We start from the raw sequence: 17,136 nt of genomic DNA on the forward strand, positions 1-17,136 counted from the left end.
ACACAGCCGGCGTGTCTCGGGATCGGTGCGGGCTCCAGCTGTGTAACACAGCCGGCGTGTCTCGGGATCGGTGCGGTCTCAGCTCCTGAGCCTGCATTGCACTTGTCCATTTTTGTCATTGCTAAACCATGTTTATAACATTTTCACCCCTTTTAGGATTTTTTTCCCCTGCGTTTCAGTGCAATATTGATGTTATTACTGCAAAAAAAACAAACCAAGCCATCATATGTCTGTGAGGAGAGAGAAAGAACACAAAGTTATGGCTCTTGGAAGAAAATGAGAATTCAAAAAGCAAGGACAAGTCTCCTTTTGGTTTAGAGAAGCAGTATGGCGGGACTGTGTGTTCTTTGTGAGGGCCAATAACGTGCCGACAGACCTGAGATGGAGCGGAGCAGAGCGCCGGTCTCCCCGCGTCTCCTCAAGCGCTTTGCTTCTCCCGCGCTTTTCCCGTCTCCCCATGATGCAAAGCGAAGGGGCGTGTCCCCCCATTGGTCACATGACGCTGTCTCAGTCACGTCTGCTGTTGCCAGGTAACACGTCGCCGTGCTCCGGCCTGCTCCCCGTATCTGGGGTGTTGTCGGGCGGATGGAGCAGTACAGCCTGCTGGGGCGGATCGGAGAAGGCGCTCACGGTATCGTGTTCAAAGCCAAACACATAGAGGTGACTGGAATAGGAGGAGGCCATGTGATGAGGGCAGTAGTGTCATGTGACGGGTAGACCCTGAATTAAAGGGTCTCTCCAACTGTGTCTATGTCACGTGATGGGGGAATGCGACACATAATGGGGGTGCACTTATTTAATATGTCAGGTGACCCCCTAGTGCACAGATAAACAGTTGAGAGAAGGTGGCGATATCACAGCGAACTGTCCAAAAAGGTGACCACCACAGAATATCCGGGTACCATCACTCCCATCGTCACTAATCCGCTCCTGACCGGCAGGATTTCCTCTTCACTCTTCCCCCTTCTTCCAGGAGCCCTGCCCTGAACCTAACAAGGGCGCGCCAGGCCGTGTGATTACTCCGTCCCCAGGCGCAGCAGGCCGTGCTATTACTCCGTCCCCAGGCGCAGCTATCACTCCGTCCCCAGGCGCAGCAGGCCGTGCTATCACTCCGTCCCCAGGCGCAGCAGGCCGTGCTGTTACTCCGTCCCCAGGCGCAGCAGGCCGTGCTGTTACTCCGTCCCCAGGCGCAGCAGGCCGTGCTGTTACTCCGTCCCCAGGCGCAGCAGGCCGTGCTGTTACTCCGTCCCCAGGCGCAGCAGGCCGTGCTGTTACTCCGTCCCCAGGCGCAGCAGGCCGTGCTGTTACTCCGTCCCCAGGCGCAGCAGGCCGTGCTGTTACTCCGTCCCCAGGCGCAGCAGGCCGTGCTGTTACTCCGTCCCCAGGCGCAGCAGGCCGTGCTGTTACTCCGTCCCCAGGCGCAGCAGGCCGTGCTGTTACTCCGTCCCCAGGCGCAGCAGGCCGTGCTATCACTCCGTCCCCAGGCGCAGCAGGCCGTGCTATCACTCCGTCCCCAGGCGCAGCAGGCCGTGCTATTACTCCGTCCCCAGGCGCAGCTATCACTCCGTCCCCAGGCGCAGCAGGCCGTGCTATCACTCCGTCCCCAGGCGCAGCAGGCCGTGCTATCACTCCGTCCCCAGGCGCAGCAGGCCGTGCTGTTACTCCGTCCCCAGGCGCAGCAGGCCGTGCTGTTACTCCGTCCCCAGGCGCAGCAGGCCGTGCTGTTACTCCGTCCCCAGGCGCAGCAGGCCGTGCTGTTACTCCGTCCCCAGGCGCAGCAGGCCGTGCTGTTACTCCGTCCCCAGGCGCAGCAGGCCGTGCTGTTACTCCGTCCCCAGGCGCAGCAGGCCGTGCTGTTACTCCGTCCCCAGGCGCAGCAGGCCGTGCTGTTACTCCGTCCCCAGGCGCAGCAGGCCGTGCTGTTACTCCGTCCCCAGGCGCAGCAGGCCGTGCTGTTACTCCGTCCCCAGGCGCAGCAGGCCGTGCTGTTACTCCGTCACCAGGCGCGCCAGGCCATGCTATTACTCCGTTCCCAGGCGCAGCAGGCCGTGCTATTACTCCGTCCCCAGGCGCCAGGCCGTGTTGTTGGCAGTCTTGTTGTTGACGCCTTGTACCATATAATGTGCTGGGAAATAGGGAAAACCCCAATCCCGACAGTTTTTTGTTTTCATGGCTTTTTTCCCTGTGCGGTAGAAGTGACCCAATAACGAGATCCTAACGGTCGGTGCGATGGCGACGACACCAAACATGTGAGGTTTTTGTAGAATTTAATAACTATAAAAATTTTGTAACAGAAAAAACTGACGGCACTTCCAATACAAGAAATAGATGTGAACAGGTGCTTACTAGAAGCCGCTACCTCCATAAAATGCTAACAAACAAAGCAGCACACTGTAACGCTAAGCATGTGAACATGAAATATATGAAATTTGAATAGCATTACTGCTGTAGAAAATAGAAATAAATGAGAAATCTTAGCGCATAAATTGGCCAATCTATATGTACCTGTTAGCCACGTTAAGGCGTTTCTCAAAAATACCAGGACCCTACCAATGTGAATACCTCTCTATGGGACATCCGTCTGCTTATGTGTGGGAAAGTAAGATACTACTGCAATTAAAACCACCTGTGGCCTAGAGGCGGCGTGCTCAGAGCAGTAATGCTATTCAAATGTCATATATTTCATGTTTGCATACTTAACGTTGCAGTGTGCTATAAAAATTTTGTAAAAATAAATAAAATGAGGATTTTGTCTCCATTTTCTGAGACTGGTTTTCTTTGGGGCCGAGGAGGAGCCGCAGCTGAAAAGTGTCAATTTGTTTCTACTTTTCTTTCACAGACCGAACTTTCATTGATGCAGTAATACTAAATATGTTTATTTTTTTAATGGCGTGGGGGGGCTCAAACTTTCTTTTTTATATTTCTTTAATGTTTTTAAAAGCATTTTTCATCAGCACCTTGTTATGGCGTAGGGTCACTGCTGTTAGAGGCCGGTGCTGGCTGTGTAACACAGGTGGCCCCTGAGCCCGCTCCATACACCTAGACTCGATGCTTGATGTGCAGGTACACTACGTGTCAGAAAGGGGTTAAACGGCACCTTCTGTAACACCTAAAGATTTGTCCAGATGGACCAGAAAATCCTTTAAAGAAATGACTGCCTGTTGCGTACCGGCCGTGTATCAGAGATCTGGTGTGCACAGAGCCCTGTATGTACGTAGAAAGTAGATACGGGCTTAACACAAGGTTTCTGTTATTTTGGAGCTCATGCAGAAGGGCAGTGGATATATTTTCTTATGAATTGCAGTAACCTAGATTTACCAGCTTGTGGCGCCAGAGCTCCTTTTAAATCAATGTCCTAAAGAGAAATCCAATAAAATATTGTCACATAGAATGTCCTGCAGCAAGCAAAGGTTAATGCCACAGACCATTCATGTCTATATACTGACTACCTGCCTATATACTACCTCGCTCATGGCTGATTTGTCCACGAGTCTGATATCTTTTTTTATTATATATTTTCAGACTGGGGAAGCTGTCGCCCTTAAGAAAGTGGCTCTGCGGAAGCTAGAGGAAGGCATCCCGAACCAGGCACTGAGGGAGATCAAGGCTCTGCGCGAGATCGAAGACAATCCATATGTGAGTCAGGAGTCTAATGTCAGATATATGGACAATCATCAGTGAGGGGGGTATCAGTGCTCACCCCCCCCAACTGCTCATATATGTTACCATCTACTACTGCCCTCTAGTGTTAGCTATCTCCTTCCTCTTCACCTCTGTAGTGTTGGCTCTGTCTCCTTCCTCTTCACCTCTGTAGTGTTGGCTCTGTCTCCTTCCTCTTCACCTATGTATTGTTGGCTCTGTCTCCTTCCTCTTCTCCCCTGTAGTGTTGGCTCTGTCTCCTTCCTCTTCTCCCCTGTAGTGTTGGCTCTGTCTCCTTCCTCTTCTCCCCTGTAGTGTTGGCTCTGTCTCCTTCCTCTTCTCCCCTGTAGTGTTGGCTCTGTCTCCTTCCTCTTCACCCCTGTAGTGTTGGCTCTGTCTCCTTCCTCTTCACCTATGTAATGTTGGCTCTGTCTCCTTCCTCTTCTCCCCTGTAGTGTTGGCTCTGTCTCCTTCCTCTTCTCCTCTGTAGTGTTGGCTCTGTCTCCTTCCTCTTCTCCATTGTAGTGTTGGCTCTGTCTCCTTCCTCTTCTCCCCTGTAGTGTTGGCTCTGTCTCCTTCCTCTTCTCCATTGTAGTGTTGGCTCTGTCTCCTTCCTCTTCTCCCCTGTAGTGTTGGCTCTGTCTCCTTCCTCTTCACCTATGTAGTGTTGGCTCTGTCTCCTTCCTCTTCTCCCCTGTAGTGTTGGCTCTGTCTCCTTCCTCTTCTCCCCTGTAGTGTTGGCTCTGTCTCCTTCCTCTTCACCTCTGTAGTGTTGGCTCTGTCTCCTTCCTCTTCTCCCCTGTAGTGTTGGCTCTGTCTCCTTCCTCTTCTCCCCTGTAGTGTTGGCTCTGTCTCCTTCCTCTTCACCTCTGTAGTGTTGGCTCTGTCTCCTTCCTCTTCTCCTCTGTAGTGTTGGCTCTGTCTCCTTCCTCTTCACCTATGTAGTGTTGGCTCTGTCTCCTTCCTCTTCTCCCCTGTAGTGTTGGCTCTGTCTCCTTCATCTTCTCCCCTGTAGTGTTGGCTCTGTCTCCTTCCTCTTCACCTATGTAGTGTTGGCTCTGTCTCCTTCCTCTTCTCCCCTGTAGTGTTGGCTCTGTCTCCTTCCTCTTCTCCCCTGTAGTGTTGGCTCTGTCTCCTTCCTCTTCTCCCCTGTAGTGTTGGCTCTGTCTCCTTCCTCTTCTCCCCTGTAGTGTTGGCTCGGTCTCCTTCCTCTTCTCCCCTGTAGTGTTGGCTCGGTCTCCTTCCTCTTCTCCCCTGTAGTGTTGGCTCGGTCTCCTTCCTCTTCTCCCCTGTAGTGTTGGCTCGGTCTCCTTCCTCTTCTCCCCTGTAGTGTTGGCTCGGTCTCCTTCCTCTTCTCCCCTGTAGTGTTGGCTCGGTCTCCTTCCTCTTCTCCCCTGTAGTGTTGGCTCGGTCTCCTTCCTCTTCTCCCCTGTAGTGTTGGCTCGGTCTCCTTCCTCTTCTCCCCTGTAGTGTTGGCTCTGTCTCCTTCCTCTTCTCCCCTGTAGTGTTGGCTCTGTCTCCTTCCTCTTCTCCCCTGTAGTGTTGGCTCTGTCTCCTTCCTCTTCTCCCCTGTAGTGTTGGCTCTGTCTCCTTCCTCTTCACCTCTGTAGTGTTGGCTCTGTTTCCTTCCTCTTCTCCCCTGTAGTGTTGGCTCTGTCTCCTTCCTCTTCTCCCCTGTAGTGTTGGCTCTGTCTCCTTTCTCTTCACCTCTGTAGTGTTGGCTCTGTCTCCTTCCTCTTCTCCCCTGTAGTGTTGGCTCTGTCTCCTTCCTCTTCTCCCCTGTAGTGTTGGCTCTGTCTCCTTCCTCTTCTCGCCTGTAGTGTTGGCTCTGTCTCCTTCCTCTTCTCCCCTGTAGTGTAAGCTTTTTCCGCTGTTTCTTCCTCTGTCTTTAGGGGCGGTGGGCCCGTTACGTTCCTCCTCTGTGTCTGTAGGTGGTGAAGCTGAGGGAGGTGTTCCCTCATGGCACTGGATTTGTCCTGGTCTTCGAGTATATGCTCTCTGACCTCTCTGAAGTGATCAGGAACTCTGACCAGCCGCTCACTGAAGCCCAGGTGAAAGGTTACATGATGATGCTCCTGAAAGGAGTCAAGTTCTGCCATGAAAACTCCATCATGCATCGGGTCAGTGCAACCATTGTACATGAAGCCGGCCCTACAAGCCTGTGCCGAGTACTACTCACCCAGAATCCTCTGCCTTATTCTAACAGGACCTCAAACCGGCAAATCTGCTCATCAGCTCCACTGGGCTTCTGAAGATCGCAGATTTTGGGTTAGCACGAGTCTTTTCCAATGACAGAGGACGTCTGTACAGTCATCAAGTAGCCACCAGGTCGGTCAGAGGTTCTCAGCCTGTGGCTCTCCATCTGTTCAAAACTACTGCAAGCTGGCAGGAGATGCTAGGGGTTGTAGTGTTTGCTACAGCTGGAAAGTGACAGACTGGAGTCCAGATCTCCATTATATTCAGTTCATGCTAAAAGCTGCACTTACTATGGAGCTGTCCCTTTAAATGCCTCGCTTTTGGTATACAGGCCTCTTTTAGATTATGCATGTGGTTCATTGTTTTTTCTTTTTTCTCCGGGTGATTTACAGATGGTACCGAGCGCCCGAGCTGCTGTATGGGGCCCGCAAATATGACGAGGGCGTTGATCTGTGGTGAGTGTCCATGCCTAGTCCTGCACACATTACTGGTAGAAGTGTGGGTGATAACTCTGCTCTTGTCTCTAGGGCCGTGGGCTGCATTTTTGGGGAGCTTTTGAACGGTTCTCCCCTCTTTCCTGGAGAAAATGACATTGAACAGCTGTGCTGTGTCCTCCGAACACTGGGGACACCTAATGTGAAGACATGGCCAGTGAGTGCCCCACCTGAGACTCAGCCTTTTTACTTGTCTAAAAGGGGTATTATTTCTCACAGGACGGACTCCCACCGATCATGAGGGGATATACCATCCATGCCTTGAAGGGAATCTGTTACCAGGTTTTTGCTGCCCCATCTGAGCGCAGCATAATGTAGAGGTAGAGACCTTGATTCCAGCAAAGTGTCACTCACTCTGCTACTTGCTGCAATTTTGATAAAATCAGAGTTTTTTTCAGCTGCAGATCTAGCAGTTCTCTAAGTGCTGAGCTGTGTGTAGCCCCGCCCATACGACTTATTCTGCATAGGCAGAAAGTGGCCAATCAGTGATGGGTTTGCCATTGGTCTATCTGGCAGCAAGCTTACTAGTCCACTAGTGGTAATCTCCTATTGATAAACTGTGATTTTATCAAAACTAAAGCAAGCAGCCCAGTAAGTGACACATCACTGGAATCTGGGGCCCTGTCTCATTATACTGCTCTCAGATCAGCTGGCACAAACCAGATTCTTGCAGGTTTTAATGAAAATTAAATAGATTGATTACAGTTGTTGTGGTTATAGGGCTTTTCCCTGACACCCTATTACGGCTTTTTGAGTCTTTTCTTTCCATGTGGACTGTGTTATGCCTCTTCACGCCTGTGGTGGCGCTGCAGGGCAATTTAACCCTTTCTGACTGATTCACGCTAATTTCTGAGCTTCCTATTAGCGAGACTCCCTGTTATCATCTTATTTTTAAAGACTTTTAACAAAAGGCATCCTTCCTAGCGGAGAACCCCTTTAATCGTCTGTTAGGCAGCACTGTAGATCTGATGAGGACGCCTGGTCGCTGATCAAGTGTCACAATCGGATGTGATGGGTTTTTCTTTTCTCACTGCAGGAAATTGCAGATCTCCCAGATTATAATAAGATTTCTTTCAAGGAGCACCGTCCTCTCCCCCCGGAGCGCATCGTCCCCGACACCTGTCCGGAGGCTCTGCAGCTCCTTATGCGTTTCCTGGTGTATCCGTCCAGCCTGAGGATCCGAGCGGCGGAGGTAAGCGTTCCCATCTCTCCTTACGTCTTATCCGCTTAGCATGCATTAACCCCTGCGTGGCCCCCTCTGACCATCAGTGATATTTCTCCGACCACTCCCTTTCGGAGGGATGGTCCTCTTTTCTGTGTTCCTCTCACAATCGCTGCGTTCTCTTCCAGGCTCTCCTCCATCCGTATTTTTTTCGGGAGCCTCTTCCTGCTCATCATTCAGAGCTGCCTATTCCCCAAAGGGACGTAAGAAGAAACCGACAGCTCCAGAGAGAGTTTGATACAGAAGAGCCTGTATGTGACAGCCTGCTGGACCCCGCACTCCTGAGCGACTTCCTTCATGGTCTCTGAGCGCAGGTCTGGCCTTGCCTGCAGGTGCCGGGACTCTTCATGTTAAGCCTTTAGGTTACTGCAGGTTATCATACAGCCACTGGATAGGTGACAACGCGCTGATCGCTGGGGGTCTCAGCAACCTGGAGAACGGGGCTCTGAAATGCCAGAGTAGAGTGGTGGCTGCAGCCGTACGCGCTCACTCTGTTACTTGTTTATGGGGCAATGATTGACCACCGCGGGATCGCAGTGACCCCTACCTATGGATAGATGGTGAAATAATGGAAATAACCCTTTCCCCAGCCGGACAATGGTCTGGGATTGGTAGTGGACCCTGGTTTTTGTGGGGCCCCTGCTTCATTGCCAGACTCTTTATGAAAGTAATGCTGTCCTCTATAAGGAGGTTGTAGTATTGTTAATCTGCGCTGGTCTGGAGTTGCTCGCTTCAGTTCTTCTCTCCTCTCCCAGCTGCGGGATGGGGCAGGGATGGGCGCAGCTCAGCGGGTTATCTGGGTGCCAGAGATAAGGAGTGCTAGTCAGTCACTCTGGGCCCAGGGGTGTGTGGGGAGCTCCATGTCTCAGCACTTTGTGTGACAGCCAAAAAATAACTTGACAGGGACACGGGATGTAGAGTGGAAATTAACTCTTACTCCGCCATGCTAAGCTCATCACTTGCCCTCTAAGAAAGTAGCACCCATGTACTAAACATCCCACTGCTGCACTTTTTAACCCTTCCAGATGTGAGAAGTGTTAGCGGAGAGCCGCCATGTAAGTAATTGCTAAAAAAAAATAAGGAATCGCTTAAATAGCAGTTACTCATTATGGCGGCATCATTACTTTTATCTGCCAGAGTTTACAGATAAGTGGGAAATGCACGTACGAGTGTATGGGAGCGACTCCAGTAATCACAGAAGACAATTCCCAGTGTAGCAATTCCACAAAGAGGAAATCTACAATTGTTTCCCATAAAATAAATGTAAACTGAGTAAATCTCATCCTAGTGGATTCGCCCTTTTATTCTAGTAAGATGGTGTCGGGGAATATGGTGGCCATTACAGCGCCTAGCACTTCTTCGTGTGATGCCCCCTGCTCCAGCGGGGACGTTCCTAATAGAGAAATGTAGGGTCAATTAAGGTAAACCAAAGGCGCCCATAAAGCTATTCTATCCAAACCCCATCCCCAAAACTAAAGGATGGGGCATGTTAAAATCCAGCAGCCCGATCCTTCTTCACAACAGAGCAGGGTCAGGACCACCCCCATACCCTCACAAATAATGGTGGGTTATAAGAGGTTGCACTACAAGGAGAAGCTCACTTCAGGGCACCCATCTTGCCCTTGACTTAAAGTGGTTTTCCCATCTAAGACATTTATGGCATAAATATCTATAGTATATTCCATAACTATCTGATAGATGCAAGTGGGACCTTCATCTATCTCTAGGTAGAGTCAGGGGAGCAGGTGGTTATTGTACTTGTTGTCCCCCCACCGACCAAACATGGATGATATTCCTAAGCATAGGCTGTTAATATAATGGTGTAGATGTAGGAGGTTTACACATCAGCGTCCCAGTGCAGTGTATACACGTATCAGCAGGCAGAGGCCATAGTACAGCAGCCTGTAGTCCGCAGGATAAAGATCTGCAGCCAGGACGTGTGCAGTAACCCAGTCCTGGAAATACGAGCAGTCGTTTCATCTCCCCTCTGCCTAAAGCCTTCAGGGGGCTCGTCCTCATTGCTGGCTGCAGCATGGAGAAGGTTAATTGTGATGCAGGCCTGGGGCTGTCCTCTGTGGCTAGGCTGGTGGCTGGTCCCTTCTCCTCCCTGTTGGCTGCTCAGAAGTGATAAGATGCTATCTGATTCTCAAGAGACAAGTTTGGCACAGACTGACATCAGTTACACAGAGGAGGGAGTTGTGGTGATGAGAGGAGGGAGTGGCGGGTGAGCTGTAACCTCGGGAGAAGAAGACAGGTCCGGCGGGGCCACTATCACTGCACCCATAGCACAGCATTGTACCCGCTTATTATGTATCCCTCACCTCTTCATCAGCCACAGATGGAGGGACACTCGGGGACTTTGCAAAAGTTGAAAAAAAAAGTTTTTCTTTCTTTTTGTACAGAATGTTTTAAATGAATTCCAACATCAAACACATTTAAATTAACTTGTATCCATGTTATCCTTTATTTTTTTTATTATTATTATTATGTTTTTTTTTATAAAGAACTGTCCAGAGGTCAACAGTACGTCAGCATGAAGTCTAAGAACTGTTGCTTCTTTCATTATTTGGGGCTGAAGTGAGTGTCAGCTCCTCGGGCAAGTCATCATATCTGTGCGGAGGAGCAAAAAACTAGAAGAAGAAAGTCACATTCCCCAAAAATATCAGTTAACCCTTTCTGTCCTGTGGAAATTTCCACCCTCAAGATACCTGGGCTGTCTATCATCTATCTCTACGTTTTATGGTGGATGCTAAAATATACCTGTCCTTGCAATTTGGGTTAATCCAGTTTAAACTTATAATATACAGTATATTATATTTTTAGAAGTCATCTATGACCCTGTATATTAATTAGGGGTGGGGGTGCAAGAGGTCCCGGCCTCCCCACCCCTCCCTTGTACAGTGGGACCTTTCTCCAGTGCAGGCGGGGCCACGGGAGGGACCTGCTTGTGTGGAGGGACTAGTGCCCATTAGGGGTAAGGGTGTCTGGGAGAGAAGAGGTGTACTGTCTGTACTAAGGCAAAGGATTATTGGGGTCAGGGTGCACCCAGAGGGGCTTCTGCTATCGAAGCTCACAGGGCCGAAACCAAGAAATTTGGGGTGAATCTAGAAAAGAGGAATTCAACAAGGCGTCTTGTCTCGTTCTCCTGCCGGAGGTGAGTACCTACACGCAGATCTATACATATATGGGAGTTCACATTAGAACCCGGACTGATGTAGCAGAGATGAAATTGTCCTGTGACTTGTGCCCACACACAGGCCTGACGCTCTGCTACATCTGTAACTGCGCAAATGTGGCATCTAGCACATAGGCCCCTCAGTGGAATAGTACATGGGGTCTGGCACTGCCCATAAAATGTGTATGTGTGTACCGGCAAGACGCACATGGATCTCAGACTTTCTAAGAAGCCATACAAAACAAAGAAAAAATAAAAAGCTCTCTTTTTCTCTTTACATTATACTGTCCCGTCCATGCAGCATTTTATACCATCAATGACATTATATGCATTTTATAGGTATAGTAAACTGCACAATTTCATTGTAAATGTGTCTATACTAAATGAATATGAATAATTCTTTTTCTTCATATATTGCAGATTGAGACAATCTCAATATAAACCTAAGAAATATGATATGTGTGTGTATATATATATATATATATATATATATATATATATATATATATATATATATATATATATTAAGATGTAAGCATACATATTATATATAAATGCATGTGGATATGGAGATATAATATATAGTATACACCATATACCGTATTTTTCGGACTATAAGGCGCACCGGATTATAAGGCGCATTAACAAAAAAACTCTGCTGAAACGTCTTGGTCCATATATAAGGCGCACCGGACTATAAGGCGCATTAAATTAAACAAGGCTCAGACCGTAAATCAAATTTTATTTAACTCTTTCACAATAGCTGCAAATCAATACATTTGCTTTTTCAGTTCATTCTTCTACCACAAATCCATCAAACTCTTCATCTTCAGTGTCAGAGTTTAATAGCTGGGCGATTTCGGCATCAAGCATGCTCGGGTCCTCCTCATCATTATCCGAGTCGGTCTCGCCGCTGATGTTTAGCTCTTCTTCAGTGGTAATTCCAGACTTCCTGAAAGCTCGGATGACACTGGAGACTGATACCTTCTCCCAGGCATCCACGATCCACTTGCACATAGTGGCATAACTCGCCCGGCGTTGCCTCCCGGTGTTGGTGAATGTGTGGTCCCCTTCTGTCATCCAATGCTCCCATGCAGCTCTCAATTTAACTTTAAAAGACCTGTTGATGCCAATATCTAGTGGCTGGAGCTCCTTGGTTAATCCACCCGGAATGACGGCAAGCTCCGAATTAGTTTTCTTCACTTGGTCTTTGACAGCTTCGGTCAGATGGGCGCGCATAGAGTCACAGACCAATAGGGATGGGGATCTGTGAAAAAAGCCATCTGGTCTCCTGACGTAGACCTCCCTCAGCCACTCACTCATCTTCTCCTCGTCCATCCATCCCTTTGGATTAGCCTTGATGATGACACCAGCAGGAAACTGTTCCTTTGGCAAAGTCTTCCTCTTGAAAATGACCATGGGTGGTAGTTTCTGGCCATTAGCCTGACAGCCGAGAACTACAGTGAAAGATGACTTCTCGTTTCCTGTGGTACGTATAGATACCGTACTGGTCCCTGTTTTCTCAACAGTACGGTTTACGGGGATGTCAAAAGTGAGGGGGACCTCATCCATGTTAGTGATGTGTTCTGGTTGGATCTTCTTTTCATTTATTTTGGTTATACAGTAGGTGCGGAAAATGGCCAGCTTCTCTTCATAATCCTTTGGCAGTTGCTGGCAGACAGTAGTTCTGGTGCGGATAGAGAGATTACGCCTTTTCATAAAACGAAAGCACCATGAAGGACCTCCTCGAAAGTCCTTGATCTCCATGTCGCGTGCTATCACTGTGGCTTTTAGGCGAATAGAGACAGTGGAGACGCTTCTACCTGCGGCTCTTTGTTCGATAACCCACTGTTCTATTTTGTCCTCCAAATGTGGCCATCTTGCTTTGTTTCCTCGGAAACTCAGTTTGGTCTTCTTTCCCTGGCGTAGGGCATCTTCTTGTTTCCTCCACTTACGCACCATAGATTCATTTATGTTGAATTCTCTTGCAGCTGCTCTATTTCCATGCACTACTGCATGACATAGCTTTAAGCTTAAAATCTGCATCATAAGCATGTCTCTTAACAGGAAGCATTTATGGGGTAGTCGGTATAGAAACTTAAGCACGGGGCTCCTGCGCACAGAGCTGTATGTGTCACCGCGCTCAGTGAGGATCCTGACTACGGTGGCCGTATTGCTTAAGCCAGGTGCGGGTCCATATATAAGGCGCACCGGACTATAAGGCGCACTTTTGATTTCTGAGAAAATTCTGAGATTATATGTGCGCCTTATAGTCCGAAAAATACGGTATATAATTCATAGTGTGTATATGTGAGATATTTATTTATATATTTGTGTGTGTGTTTATACAGGTGCATCTCACAAAATTAGAATATCAAAAAGTTAATTTCAGTTCTTCAATACAAAAAGTGCATCTCATATATTATATAGAGTCGTTACACACAGAGTGATCTATTTCAAGTGTTTATTTCTGTTAATGTTGATGATTATGGCTTACAGCCAATGAGAACACAAAAGTCATTATCTCAGTAAATTAGAATAATTAAAACACCTGCAAAGGCTTCCTAAGTGTTTAAAAAGGTCCCTCAGTCTGTTTCAGCTCCACAATCATGGGGAAGACTGCTGACTTGACAGATGTCCAGAAGGCAGTCACTGACACACTCCACAAGGTCCCAGAGTCTGGAGGAAGAGTGGAGAGGCCACAATCCAAGCTGCTGGAGGTCTAGTGTGAAGTCTCCACAATCAGTGATGGTTTGGGGGGCCATGTCATCTGCTGGTGGAGGTCCACTGTGTTTTATCAAGACCAAAGTCAGCGCAGCCGTCTACCAGGACATTTTAGAGCACTTCATGCTTCCCTCTGCCGACAAGCTTTTTGGAGATGGAAATGTCATTCTCCAGCAGGACTTGGCCCCTGTCCACACGGCCAAAAGTACCAATACCTGGTTTACACACAACAGTATCACTGTGCTTGATTGGCAGCAAACTCGCCTGACCTTAACCCCATAGAGAATCTATTATAGAGAATCTATGGGGTATTGTCAAGAGGAAGATGAGAGACACCAGACCCAACAATGCAGACGAGCTGAAGGCTGCTATCAAAGCAACCTGGGCTTCCATAACACCTCAGCAGTGCAACAGGCTGATCGCCTCCATGCCACATTGCCGCATTGATGCACAAGGAGCCCCGACCAAGTATTGAGGGCATTTACTGAACATACATTTCAGTAGGACAACATTTCGGATTTTAAAATAATTTTTCAAGCTGTTGTTATGAAGTATTCTAATTTACTGAGATAATGACTTTTGTGTTCTCATTGGCTGTAAGCCATAATCATCAACATTAACAGAAATAAACACTTGAAATAGATCACACTGTTTGTAATGACTCTATATAATATACGATTTTCACTTTTTGTATTGAAGAACTGAAATAAATTAACTTTTTGATATTCTAATTTTGTGAGATTCATCTGTATGTGTGTGTGTGTGTGTGTGTGTATATATATTACAATCTCCTATTTACTATGATGAATCTGTATTATAGATATGTCTCATATAGTGATAACCCCTGACTTCCAAGTTTCTTATCACTTCATGATCTCTGCTTCTGAGAAAGCTGGTTAGTAAACAATATGGCTGCCATGACGGCTTCCTTTGTGGTGTCACCCAGCTTTCCTAGACTCCTGAATGGCAATTCTCCTGAGTCATACATTGATGCATCCCTGGGGTCTGTTAGATCTCCATAACTAGACAGACCAGCCGCCATATTAGTTGCCCCCTGATTTCCAAGTAATAAAATATAGTTGCTAAGGGCACAACGTGTCAGGAATTTAAGGAGGTTTTACTTAAAGGGATCCAGGTAAAAAAAAGAATCTTGTCTATCGGTGATGTAGATGTGGACGTAGTGTCACTAGGATTATAGTTCACTATACTCTGATAGGTGTATGATAATATAGTCACAGCTGTGGAGTATAATACAGGAGGTAACTCGGGATCAGTAATGTAATGTATGTACACAGTGACTGCACCAGCAGAATAGTGAGTGCAGCTCTGGAGTATAATACAGGATGTAACTCAGGATCAGTACAGGATCAGTAATGTAATGTATGTACACAGTGACTCCACCAGCAGAATAGTGAGTGCAGCTCTGGAGTATAATACAGGAGGTAACTCAGGATCAGTACAGGATCAGTAATGTAATGTATGCACACAGTGACTGCACCAGCAGAATAGTGAGTGCAGCTCTGGAGTATAATACAGGATGTAACTCAGGATCAGTACAGGATAAGTAATGTAATGTATGTACACAGTGACTGCACCAGCAGAATAGTGAGTGCAGCTCCGGAGTATAATACAGGATGTAACTCAGAATCAGTACAGGATCAGTAATGTAATGTATGTACACAGTGACTGCACCAGCAGAATAGGGAGTGCAGCTCTGGAGTATAATACAGGATGTAACTCAGGAGCAGTACAGGATAAGTAATGTATGTACACAGTGACTGCACCAGCAGAATAGTGAGTGCAGCTCTGGAGTATAATACAGGATGTAACTCAGGATCAGTGCAGGATAAGTAATGTAATGTATGTACACAGTGACTGCACCAGCAGAATAGTGAGTGCAGCTCTGGAGTATAATACAGGATGTAACTCAGAATCAGTACAGGATAAGTAATGTAATGTATGTACACAGTGACTGCACCAGCTGAATAGTGAGTGCAGCTCTGGAGTATAATACAGGATGTAACTCAGAATCAGTACAGGATAAGTAATGTAATGTATGTACACAGTGACTGCACCAGCTGAATAGTGAGTGCAGCTCTGGAGTATAATACAGGATGTAACTCAGGATCAGTGCAGGATAAGTAATGTAATGTATGTACACAGTGACTGCACCAGCAGAATAGTGAGTGCAGCTCTGGAGTATAATACAGGATGTAACTCAGAATCAGTACAGGATAAGTAATGTAATGTATGTACACAGTGACTGCACCAGCAGAATAGTGAGTGCAGCTTTGGAGTATAATACAGGATGTAACTCAGGATCAGTGCAGGATAAGTAATGTAATGTATGTACACAGTGACTGCACCAGCAGAATAGTGAGTGCAGCTCTGGAGTATAATACAGGATGCAACTCAGAATCAGTACAGGATCAGTAATGTAATGTATGTACACAGTGACTGCACCAGCAGAATAGTGAGTGCAGCTCTGGAGTATAATACAGGATGTAACTCAGGATCAGTACAGGATAAGTAATGTAATGTATGTACACAGTGACTGCACCAGCTGAATAGTGAGTGCAGCTCTGGAGTATAATACAGGATGTAACTCAGGATCAGTGCAGGATAAGTAATGTAATGTATGTACACAGTGACTGCACCAGCAGAATAGTGAGTGCAGCTGTGGAGTTTAATACAGGAGGTAACTCGGGATCAGTACAGGATCAGTAATGTAATGTATGTACACAGTGACTGCTCCAGCAGAATAGTGAGTGCAGCTCTGGAGTATAATACAGGAGGTAACTCGGGATCAGTACAGGATCAGTAATGTAATGTATGTACACAGTGACTGCTCCAGCAGAATAGTGAGTGCAGCTCTGGAGTATAATACAAGAGGTAACTCAGGATCAATACAGGATCAGTAATGTAATGTATGCACACAGTGACTGCACCAGCAGAATAGTGAGTGCAGCTCTGGAGTATAATACAGGATGTAACTCAGGATCAGTACAGGATAAGTAATGTATGTACACAGTGACTGCACCAGCAGAATAGTGAGTGCAGCTCTGGAGTATAATACCGGATGTAACTCAGGATCAGTACAGGATAAGTAATGTAATGTATGTACACAGTGACTGCACCAGCAGAATAGTGAGTGCAGCTTTGGAGTATAATACAGGATGTAACTCAGGAGCAGTACAGGATAAGTAATGTATGTACACAGTGACTGCACCAGCAGAATAGTGAGTGCAGCTCTGGAGTATAATACAGGATGTAACTCAGAATCAGTACAGGATCAGTAATGTAATGTATGTACACAGTGACTGCACCAGCAGAATAGTGAGTGCAGCTCCGGAGTATAATACAGGATGTAACTCAGAATCAGTACAGGATCAGTAATGTAATGTATGTACACAGTGACTGCACCAGCAGAATAGTGAGTGCAGCTCTGGAGTATAATACAGGATGCAACTCAGAATCAGTACAGGATCAGTAATGTAATGTATGTACACAGTGACTGCACCAGCAGAATAGTGAGTGCAGCTCTGGAGTATAATACTGGATGCAACTCAGAATCAGTACAGGATCAGTAATGTAATGTATGTACACAGTGACTGCACCAGCAGAATAGTGAGTGCAGCTCTGGAGTATAATACAGGATGTAACTCAGGAGCAGTACAGGATAAGTA

General features: G+C 47.2%; 2 protein-coding genes across 5 annotated transcripts in view; both read left to right on the forward strand.

Annotated features, from left to right (window-relative positions):
• The first annotated feature begins 468 nt into the window (after positions 1-468).
• Positions 469-9,995, forward strand: CDK20 (cyclin dependent kinase 20). 2 transcript variants are annotated; one of them, XM_073640432.1, is made up of 8 exons: positions 469-631; positions 3,523-3,636; positions 5,571-5,759; positions 5,846-5,967; positions 6,228-6,290; positions 6,363-6,486; positions 7,366-7,521; positions 7,680-9,995. In XM_073640432.1, the coding sequence occupies exons 1-8, from the start codon at positions 497-499 to the stop codon at positions 7,857-7,859; spliced, it is 1,083 nt and encodes a 360-aa protein (XP_073496533.1). In that variant the 5' UTR covers positions 469-496; the 3' UTR covers positions 7,860-9,995. The 2 variants fall into 2 exon arrangements, with proteins under 2 accessions (XP_073496533.1, XP_073496534.1); XM_073640433.1 differs by having other exon boundaries at positions 471-660.
• A 125-nt stretch (positions 9,996-10,120) lies between these two features.
• The window catches only part of GATA1 (GATA binding protein 1), a 54,671-nt gene continuing 47,655 nt past the window's right edge, over positions 10,121-17,136 (forward strand). Inside the window, exon 1 of one of the 3 annotated variants that reach the window (XM_073640431.1) lies at positions 10,121-10,705. Coding sequence is in view for 2 of the 3 variants with exons in the window: in XM_073640429.1 (XP_073496530.1) it covers positions 12,196-12,215 (20 nt within the window). In the remaining variant the exon portion in view is untranslated. Of the gene's footprint in view, positions 10,706-12,047; positions 12,216-17,136 lie in introns of those variants that run through there. The other 2 variants (XM_073640429.1, XM_073640430.1) reach the window with 2 other exon arrangements.

Source organism: Phyllobates terribilis, unplaced genomic scaffold (genome assembly GCF_046119375.1).
Source record: "Phyllobates terribilis strain yellow unplaced genomic scaffold, ASM4611937v1 Scaffold_7__3_contigs__length_470593459, whole genome shotgun sequence".
NCBI classification, from domain to species: domain Eukaryota; kingdom Metazoa; phylum Chordata; class Amphibia; order Anura; family Dendrobatidae; genus Phyllobates; species Phyllobates terribilis.

Coding starts and splice junctions, on each gene's coding strand:
- CDK20 (XM_073640432.1), top strand. CDS start 497: ATGACGCTGTCTCAGTCACGTCTGCTGTTGCCAGGTAACACGTCGCCG. Junction 632..3,522: donor GATCGGAGAAGGCGCTCACG/GTATCGTGTTCA, acceptor ATATATTTTCAG/ACTGGGGAAGCTGTCGCCCT. Junction 6,487..7,365: donor CTAATGTGAAGACATGGCCA/GTGAGTGCCCCA, acceptor TTCTCACTGCAG/GAAATTGCAGATCTCCCAGA.